Source organism: Panthera onca, chromosome B1 (assembly GCF_046562875.1).
Source record: "Panthera onca isolate mPanOnc1 chromosome B1, mPanOnc1 haplotype 2, whole genome shotgun sequence".
NCBI lineage: Eukaryota > Metazoa > Chordata > Mammalia > Carnivora > Felidae > Panthera > Panthera onca.
In genome coordinates this window covers 119,565,119-119,575,873 of record NC_138342.1, presented here as the reverse complement: position 1 = coordinate 119,575,873, position 10,755 = coordinate 119,565,119, and the positions used below count along the sequence as shown (strand labels likewise).

Sequence of the window (10,755 nt, the reverse complement as noted above, 5' to 3'; positions counted from 1 at the left end):
AGAATAAGTCTAGGACTGTCCAACTTCCACAACAAAGCAGAGCTTTGGTAAATTCCCATCATCTAGGAAGTAGAGCCTCTTTTTGCTAAGCTAGCTATCTGCAGATCTCCTAGGTGTAAAAAAGAGTGAAAAAAGGTCACCAGATATATAGGTAGATGGGCTGTGATCACAGGTCTTGAAGTATTGGGGGAATGTAAAAACCATCTAGTGATAAAGCTTGGCTTTGTTGGGGGGGGGGGGCATCTGGGTGGCTCAGTCGGTTAAGCTGGTCTTTGTTCTGTCTCTGAATTCAATGATTAAAAAAAAATTTTTTTTATTCCATCTATTAAATGTGAATATATCCGTGAATTCTGCCATTCCTGGTCCTCGGAGCTCCAAATGCCTGAAATAGGAACAGCTGTAGTGTGAATTAGTTGGCCTAAGCTCTTGGGCTGCTTCCAACTTCGCTACTGCTCATGCCCCTCAGGTCAAGGAAAGAAGTGATGTAATGCACTTAGCTGGGCCACTTTAATTACAATGCAATGGGGAGGGGGAGGGGTTACAGGCGGTGACAAGTTTAGCGCATGACTTGCCCTGGGATGCAGGAAACAAAAACACGGACAACCATTGGCTGCGTCCACTTCCGACCCGGTATCTAGCTCCAAGTCTGGAACCTTGAAACACTTATTTCCTGGGAAGAGGGGTGGCGCTAGCCCACAGAGCGTCAACCATAAACATACAGCACATACACACACACACACACACGGAGGCTGGCAGCGTCCTCCCCGCTGAGATGGGCGTGGGGCCGAGCGCTTGGCCCACGGTCCCCAGAAGGTTCCCCCAAAGCCCGCCACAGCAGCCGGGCTCAGCGCTCGGAGCCCGCGGAGGACCCGCGTCCGCGGAAACTGGTGTCACTCGGGCCCGCTCTAAGTGAGCCGCGCTGGCGTCATTCATTCGCAGTGTCCGGAGCGTCCTTCCAGCTGCAAGCGGGGCTTCGCCGCAGGTGCCAGTGGCCCCGACGCGGAGCGTTACCGCGCGGTGACCTCGAGGGCGCGGAGCGGCTAGAGACTGAGGAGATCAGGAGCTCGGCGAGGTGCTGCTGTAGCAGCCGCGCCCCAGCCCAGCTCGGCGCTCGCCGCGGGGCCGTGTCGGCTGCAGGCTCCCGCAGCCCTGCTCGCCGCCGCCGATCCGGATCCCGGGACTGAGCGCCACCACTTCCTCCTCCTCCCGCTCTTCTTCCTCCTCCTCCTCCTCCTCCTCCCGCTCCTCGCGCCGCCGTGGGCCGGAGCCGGGCTGCGGGGCGGCGGGCCTGGGCGTCTGCGGCCGCGGGCTCGCGGGGGGCGGCGCCGCCGCGGGGAGGATGCTGCTCGCCGCACCCGCGTCCTCGCCGTCCTCCCCGGCCGCCCGCGGGGGCTTTGTTGTGGCCCGGGCTCCGCGGACCGCCGCCTGGTGAAGTCGCTCTTCGCCGCCGCACCTAGCGAGCGGGAGGGCGCGCCTGTGCCCGGGAGTGCGCGCCTGTGCGCGCCGGTGTGTGCAGGACCTGACCCTCGGGCCCATTGTGCGTCCGCCCGCGGCGCCCGGGAACATGTGGGTGAACCCCGAAGAGGTGCTGCTGGCCAACGCGCTGTGGATCACGGAGAGGGCCAACCCCTACTTCATCCTGCAGCGGAGGAAGGGGCACGCGGGCGATGGAGGCGGCGGCGGCGGACTAGCGGGTAAGGACCGGCGGCCAGTCCCTGCGGGAGGGGCCGGGAGCGCTGCGGCGCCGCCCGAGGCCCTAGGCTGCGGGCGCCCGGGACGCCGCCCGGTCCCCCGGGGCCGGGCGACCCGCCCCACTTTGGTGAGCGGAAGACCTCAGGAGTCCTGATTTTTCAGTCTGTGAAAGAGATGATTCTTCTCTGACCCTGTCAGGCTATGGGGCCCTTCGAGTACCGGGTGCCCCCTAGGTGGGTGATGTTGATGAGATTGGAGGTGGGGGAGGGTGGGGGGAGCAGCCCTTATGAATTAAATGCAGCACTTCTTCCTACCTCCCCACCCTCCTTAAAAATTATCGTTTTATATATGGGCAAGAGAGGCAAAGGATGGTTCATTTTTACTTCATTTTCTTTACTGATCATGGCAGGATCAGGTATAAAATGCTCTTTTGTTTTCAGGGAAGCAATCAGTAAGAGACTGGTGTGGTCATTTCCTAGATTAGTTATGACTGAAGAGAATGAATAAGGAAAAAGGATATTGTTGTTGTTGTTGCACCTAATAAGAACCTAAGAAAGCAAGTTACCTGATTGTGAAACGAATTAGCGCTATAACTGCATTTTAACTAGTTTAACTCAGTCACTTACCCGAACCCCCTCACAAGGTGTTATTAATACTGTAACTATTACTGAAACCATGCCTTATCATTTCGGGATTATAAAATCAGACCAATATCCCAAGTAGTGCCCTATTAGAAAGGTCTTCGTTATTAACTCACGAGTTGTCTTGCTGGGAGGTGACCAATAATCTTGAACTCATACCATACTGGAGAAATTGGACCTTCCCCTCCCCATGGTGATTAGAACGAAGAGAACTGGGATACTTTTTATAGTGAAGAAGTTAGTTGCAGAAATAGAAGGGAGAGGTTTAACCAGGAAAGAGATTGCAGAAAAGAGATGAACCTTGACCTCTTCAGAGTCCAAAATCTATCACCCTCTGGCAGTTTGCATGCTAGCTAAATTGTGGCTTTCAAAATGCCGTGCTATGAACTAAAAATTCTCAATGTGGTACGTATTTAGTTGAGATTGTAGTTTACAGGCTGGTTTTCTCAAGATTAAAATTCAAGTGGCACATTTTATGGCATATATTGGTTTGAAGGATCTTGCTAGTATATGGTATGGCCTATGGCTAACCTGATTTTTCTATACATTTGCTGCCATGAAAGAGAAGGCAATATGCAGAGCTCCAGACCCTGTTCTGGAAATTCTGATTAGTGGCCTAGAATCAGGATTTTCCAGTTCATTTTGTAGAAGTTGTCTAACTATATACGCTAATATGTAGCTTGCGTATCTAAAACTGGGATCAGCTCAGATTGTCCTTTTTTAAACCTAAAACAACAATGTAAAGTAGATAGTTTATTATATTAACAAAGAACATTTCCTACCTGAGGCTAACTGTCCTACGCCGTGTAACTACTATGTAGTATTTATTTTCTAGAGTCATTTGCAATAGATTATGAAAGATTCGGAGACGCAGAACCTTCTTTTCCTAGTTAATATTTTTATTATGTTCCTACTGACTCTTAGAGCTATAAGTAACCATAGCCCGCTTGGAATCTCATTATTGATAACTCACTTCAGAAAGAAAGTTACATCTTTTTAATTGGAAAATTGTCATTATTGCACTTACTGCAAGAATAATTGAGATTATCATCATGAGTAAAAATATTACTGCCAACTAAGGCTCTTTTCAACTAACATAGGAAAAATGTCTGCTCTGATAGATTGGTGCCACGTTAAAGGTAGCAGGGACATTTTAGAAATCCTTGTACTATGTATAGTATATTTGGATCCTAATGTGAGTTCCTTCATGCATTCATTAACGTACTAAATCATTTAACAAATATTTGTTGGTAGTGCCTGAAGTGCCAGTGTCAAGAAGCTCACAGCCTTGTGGAGTAGACAAGTGTTTATAAAATAATCATAAAAATTAATATAAAATTGCCAATCCACAGGGTCCCAGCAGAAAACAGACTCAAACCTAGTTCAGATGAAGAGTTTCTTGAAAAGACAACTTAGAATGGTGGGGGCAGGGTTACCAGAACCAGTGAAAGACACAGTGGTGGGGGGGTGTTACCATCCTAGGCGGCAGGAATGAGGTTCCTGGAAGCCTTATGAGCTGGAGCCAGGCAGGAGGAGCTTTGGGCCTCTGGAGACGCAGCCTCCCCAGAAACACAGAGCACAGCAAAAAGGAAGTGGAAAGGACATGCCTGATTTCTCTCCTCTTACCCTGCTAGCTCCTTCCGTTGCCTTTCATCAGTAGAACCCAAGAGAAGCCAGGTGGATAGGATGTCCTGGTGATCTAGTCCCAAGGGATCAGCCTCCCAGGGATGGAGCTGGGAGATGGGGGCAGACTGAGAATGACCAGTACTAACATCGAAAGGAGAGGAGCATGATGTTGGTCACTCCACTCAGAAAAAGAGGATGGAAATGGGAGCAAGGCAAGTTTCCCTGAAGAAGTGACACTTGAGCTGAGAACTGAAGAAAGAAAAAAATTAGCCTGTGAGGAGGGAGGGAAGACCAAGTGTTGGGCATCAATTATCGGAAATTTTCTGGAGGATCTCAGGACCATTATATAGTGTGCATTATCTGGGCCAGTGCACCATTGTCCAGTCCTTAAATGGATGATGTTCATAGGATGATGAGGGGGAAACTTGCTCAGTAGGAGCTGGCCAGGAGTGCTCAGTGGTCCACAGTCCTTGGTAAGATAGTAATGCAAAAGCTATAAAAAATAATGGGTCATAGTGAAGACACTTGCTTTTTTTTTTTTTTTAAGTTTACTTATTTATTTTGAGAGAGAGAGGGAGAGAGAACCAGTGGGGGAGGGGCAGAGAGAGGGAAAGAAGAATCCCAAGCAGGCTCCATGCTGTCAGCTGCTGGGCTTGATCTCATGACGGTGAGATCATGACCTGAGCTGAAATCAAGAGTCAGACACTTAACTGAGTCATCCAGCACTCTGCTTTTTTTTTTTTTTAATTAAGCTATCTTCTTCCCAATTCCAGGCAATATACATAGGTTCTGAGGCAAAGAAGTTTTTTTTTTTTTTAATTTTTTTTTAACGTTTATTTATTTTTGAGACAGGGAGAGACAGCATGAACGGGGGAGGGTCAGAGAGAGAGGGAGACACAGAATCTGAAACAGGCTCCAGGCTCTGAGCTGTCCGCACAGAGCCTGATGCGGGGCTCGAACTCACGGACCGTGAGATCATGACCTGAGCCGAAGTTGGATGCTTAACTGACTGAGCCACCCAGGCACCCCCAAAGAAGTTTTTTTTATTGTAGATGCATTCGATGTATTTATTTAACCTCCTCTGAGATTTCATAAGTATACAGAAAAGTACACAAAATAAAAGATGCGGAGTGCAATGATTTATCACAAAGTGACACCTTGCAACTAATACCAGGATAATAAATAGAACATTGAGCCAGAAGCTCCTCCTTGTAACCCTCTCCCATTCACTACTCACCCTCTCCTAAAGAGAAAAAAAACAAAAAACAAAAACCCACTATCCTTGTGTTTTGTGGTAAACACTTTAGTGCTTTTCTTTAGAGTTTTTTGGTTTTTGTTTTTTGGGTAAAGAACATATCTCTTTAAACACATATTTTGGTTTTGCCTGTTTTTTTGAGCAAGGGATGAATATAATCAGAGTGTGTATTCATGTGTCTGGATTCTTTGTTCAGCATTGTGTTTGTGATATTTACAAATGTTGTTGCTTGTGGCTGTAGTTTATCTTTCTGTGCTATACAGAAAACTATTATATGAGTATACCGCAATCATTTGTTCATGGTGGACCTTGGAATGATCTGTTTTGGGGCATTGAAGGTAAGGTAGCTCTGATCTTTCTTGTGGGTGTTTCTGATGCCTGTGGGCATACATTTCTCTTTGGTCTGTCCACAGGAGAGTAATTGCTAGCTTATAGGTTATGTGTATCTTTAACTTTAGCGGATAATACCAAACTGTTTTCCAAAGTAGTTGTACCAATATACTCCCCTAGCAGCATATGGGAATTTCCCTGGCTCCGTATCCTTGCCAACATTGTGAGTCTTTGTAATTTTACCTTTCTGGTGGTTTTGTAGCGATACCACTTACTTTTTCCTGACTAATGAGGTTGAGCACCTTTTTGCATTAATTGGCCATTTGAAATAGTCTGTGACATGCCTGTTCAAGTCTTTTGCCCAATTTTCAATTGGATTGTTTGTCTTTTTCCTACTGGTTGTAGGTATTTTTAAAAAATATATTCTGAAGGGGCGCCTGGATGGCGCAGTCGGTTAAGCGTCCGACTTCAGCCAGGTCACGATCTCGCGGTCCGTGAGTTCGAGCCCCGCGTCAGGCTCTGGGCTGATGGCTCGGAGCCTGGAGCCTGTTTCCGATTCTGTGTCTCCCTCTCTCTCTGCCCCTCCCCTGTTCATGCTCTGTCTCTCTCTGTCCCAAAAATAAAAATAAAAAAAAAAAAAAAAAAAAAAAAACGTTGAAAAAATATATTCTGAAGATGAGTTCATAGTTGGTTATCCATGTGGCAGAATCTTCATTTGTTGCTTGCCTGTTTACTCTCTTAAGGATGATTAAAGGTTCTTAATTTTAATATCCAAATTCTTTATAGGTTCCATTTCCTTTATGGTTAGTGTTTCATTATGTCTTGTTCAATAAGTCTTTTTCCAGATTGAGGTTATAAATGTATTATCTTCTAGAAACTTTTCAGTTTTAACTCTTACACTTATTTATTTTTGAGAAAGACATTTATTTATTTTTGAGAGAGACCTGCGCGTGTGTGCACGCGCGCACATGAGTGGGGGGAGGGCCAGAGAGAGAAGACACAGAATCTGAAGCAGGCTCCAGGCTCTGAGCTGTCATTTGTCAGCACAGAGCTGGTCTTAGGGCTCTAACTTGTGAACCATGAGGTCATGACTTGAGCCAAAGTTGGACGCTTAACCGAGTGAGTCACCCAAGTGCCCCTAACCCCTACATTTATATTTACGATTCACTGGGAATTAATTTTTGCATATTGTGTGAGATAGTGGTCAAGGTTTATTTTTTTTAAATGTGTATGGACATCCAGTTGCCCCAGCATGATTTATTGGTAAGTCTATTCTGTTTCCACTGCTCTGTAAAGCTACTTTGGTCATGATTCAATGCTCACACATGTGACAATTGATTTGCTTGGGCACTCTAGTCTATTCTTTTTGTCTACTAGAATATTCTTGCACCAGTACCACACTTTAGTTTTATAATAAGAGTTTATATTCATTTGATCAAGTACTCTTATCTTGTTCCTTTTATTTTTTAACAGTTTCTTGGCTATCTTTGTCTTTTACATTTATACAACATCTTAGAATCAACTTATTAAAGTTCCACCAAAACAAAACAACAACAGCAACAAAGATTTAAACTGTTGGGATTTCAACTGCAGTTGCATTGTGTCTATCAATAAATTTGGGCAAAATTAATATCTTTATAATATCAAGTCTTCTGGTCCATGAACATGGTATGTTCTTCTATTTATTTAGGTCCTTTAAAATTTCTCTCAATGATGTTTCATAGTTTTCTATGTAGAGGGATTACACATATTTTATTAGATTTCTTAGTAGATATTTCATATTTTTTCACCTATTGTATATTGTATCTTTTTAAAATTTCATTTTCAAGGGAGCCTGGGTGACTCAGTCAGTTAAGTGTCCAACTTCGGCTCAGGTCAGGATCTCATGGTTTGTGAGCTCGAGCCCTGCGTCAGGCTCTGTGCTGACCACTTACTTGGAGCCTGGAGTCGGCTTAGAATTCTGTGCCTCCCTCTCTCTCTGCCTATCCCCCACTTGTGCTCTGTCTCTCTCCGTCTCTCTCTCTCTCTCAAAAATAAATAATAAGCATTAAAAACAAATTTTAAATTTCATTTTCTAGTTCTTTTTTGTTGACCTCTAGAAATATAGTTGTTGTGGTTTTATATTGACCTTGTATCCAGAACTTAGCTAACTTATGAAATGAATTATAGTAATGTGTCTGTAGATTCTTTTGCATTTTCCACATACATAATCATATCCTCTAAGAATATTGACAGTTTTATTTTTTTTCTAATTTTTATGCTTTTACAATTTTTTTCTAAGCCTTTTTTGTACAGGCAAATTATATAGTGTTGAATAATGTGTTGATTGTACATGTCCCCTTCTTTTTCCAGGTCTCAAAAGAAAGACTCAACATATGGTGGTTTTGTAGATAATTTTTTTTCACTTTAAGGGAGTTCTTATTTCTCTTTTGCCAAAAATTTTTAACTAAATATGGATGATGAATTTTTTCAAATGCTTTCCTACATCTGTTGAGGCAACTGTATGATTTTTCTCTTTTATTCTGTTAGTGTAGTGACTTACATTAATTGACTTCCAAGTGCTTAACCAAATTTGCATATATAAAAATAATCCAGCTTGGCTGTGATATATTATCTTTTTTATGTGTTTATTAGTATCACTTGCTCACCTTTTATTTAGGAATTTTGCATCCTTTTGAATTGGTAATATTGGCCTGTAATTTTTCTTTTTCATTACATTCTTGTCAAATTTGGTATCACCATTATACTAGTTTTAAAAAATAAGTTGGAGAGAGCTCACTTTGTTCAATTTTCTACAGATGTTTGTGTGATAGCAGTATTATTTCATCCTGACATGTTTGGCAAAATTCTCTGGTGAGGCAATCCAGCCTTGAACTTTTATTCATGGGTTTGTTGAATGGTATGACAACTATTCAAATAATTTAAAATTTTCTTTTATTGTCAGTTTTATAATCTATTTCTAGGACTTATCTTTTTCATCAGGATTTTCAAATATATTGGCATAAATTTGTGAATAATATTCCCATAATTTTAGTGTCTGTAGGATATACAGTGGTATATATTTTAGATGTGCATTTTATAAATAACAGAGTTGATTTTTTTTTCCTAATCCTGCTTGAAAATTTTTGCCTCCTAATTGGATTATTTAGTCAATGTACATGTGACTTGGGTTTAACTCTACTATCTTATTAAGTGCTTTCTTTCTTTCTTTTTTTTTTTTTTTCCTACTCTGTTTTTTCTTCCTTGCCTTTCGGTAGGATATGGGATTTTTTTTTTTTTTAATGATTACATTTTTAAGCCTCTATTAGCTAGAAGAAGCTTTATATTCATTTCACTATTCTTATAGTAGTTACTCTGGAGATTTTAATGCATTCTTGATTTATCAAAGTATATTGTTCATTGGTACTTTCATTTTATTTTATTTTTTTAAATTGGTACTTTTAATCTTTTCCCAGATAACACAGTAACAAAAGGGTACTTTAACTCCATTTATCCCCTGACCCCCAACTTATATGCTATTGTTTTAATATATTTTAATTCCTTATATATTTTAACACTAGAACATGTAATTACTACTATTTTTATTACTACTACTACTACTATTTTTATTATTATTTTTTAATGTTTATTTACTTTTGAGGGAGAGAAAAAGAGCATGAGCATGGGATGGGCAGAGAGTGAGGGAGACAGAGAACTGCAAGCAAGCTGTCAGTGCAGAGCCCTATGCGGGGCTCGAACTCATGAACCTGAGGTCATGACCTGAGCGGAAATCAAGAGTCTGATGCTTAACCCACTGAGCCACCCAGGTGCCCCAATTACTACTATTTTTAAAAGTCTGTATTCAGTTACATTTCCACATACGTTTACAGTTGTTTTGTACTTTCTTCTTCCATTTCTGTGTTCGTTTCTGGAATCATTTTTCTACTGTCTAAAAAAAGTCCTTTTCTGTTTCTCTTAGTGAGACCCTGCTCCTGAGAAATTTTCTGTTTTTTATGTCTGAAAATGTCTTCATCCTACTTTCATTCCTGAAGGATGTTTGTGTTTTGAATGGTTGGCAGTAATATTTTTGTAAGCAAGGTTAAGGTATTGTCTGATTTACCATTTACTATGTTAATTTGCTTCTGACTGTCTACATGTTTAAGATAGTGTTCAGATTTACCATTTTATTTACTTCTGGTTTACTATGTATTTATTTATTTATTTAGGAGTAAACTGTCACTCTGAATTGTTATTCCTTTGTAGGTAATAGTAACATGTCTTTCTCCAGCTGCCTTTAAGGTTTTCTCTTTGATTTTGGTTTTCTGAAGTTTTACTATGATCCAGCTATTTGTGAATTTTTAAAAATCCTGCTTGGCGTAAAGGACTTGTTTCAATGGTTTTGTAAACTTTGCATCCACTGTTGCTGTAAATATTGCTTTTCCCTCATTCACTTCGTCTTCTTTTCTGGCACACCCATTATTACATGTATATCAGATCTTCTCATTGTATCTTCTATGTCTGTTACCTTCTGATTTTTACTTGCTTCACTTTGGTTATTTTCTTTTGGTCTGTGTTTTAATGTTCGATCTCTTTAACTACATTTAGTCTGTTAAGCCTGCCCATTCTGAATAACTTTTTCAATTCTAAAATTTCCATTTCACTAATTTTTATAAATTCCAGTTATATATCAAAACTCAACATTTTTAAAAATCTGTCATAAGCATAGCTAGCATAGTTATTTTATAGTCTCTGTTCACTCCAATATCTTGAGCCCAAGTGGGTTTGTTCTGTTGTCTCTTGTTTTTCCCGGTTTTTGCTCATGCTATTATGTCATCCTGTGTACCTGGCTACTTCTGATTATGTACTGGACATTGTACTTCTACTTTGCAGAAGTAATCTGAAGTAGAAGATGATATAGGAGAGAATTTTTTTTTCCTGCCAATTGCAAACCCAACTCACTTTAGTTTTAGGTATTGATATGCTTCAAAACTGAGCTTTACCCTGGGTGGTTTTGCCTACTTAGATTCACACTTATGATTAGGTTGTAGGTCTTGAAGGTCCCAAAGCAAAGAGACTGGAGCATCATCGCTTCCCTACCTGTTTGACACTGATTCCTGTCCTTGTCTTCATACTCTCTGATTCTGTTAAAAGCACATCCTGACTTTCAGCCACTCAGTAGCCCTTTCTAGAAGAGGCAAATGCCTCCCAAAATAAGAGCTGCCAAAATAGAGC

The 10,755-nt window shown here is 41.6% G+C and overlaps 1 protein-coding gene across 1 annotated transcript in view; it reads left to right on the top strand.

The window, feature by feature from the left end:
• Positions 1 to 373: 373 nt before the first annotated feature.
• The window catches only part of TBC1D9 (TBC1 domain family member 9), a 114,240-nt gene continuing 103,858 nt past the window's right edge, over positions 374 to 10,755 (top strand). Inside the window, exon 1 of the mRNA XM_060654120.3 lies at positions 374 to 1,694. Within this exon, the coding sequence (XP_060510103.1) occupies positions 1,565 to 1,694 (130 nt within the window). The 5' untranslated portion in view covers positions 374 to 1,564. The remainder of the gene's footprint in view (positions 1,695 to 10,755) is intronic.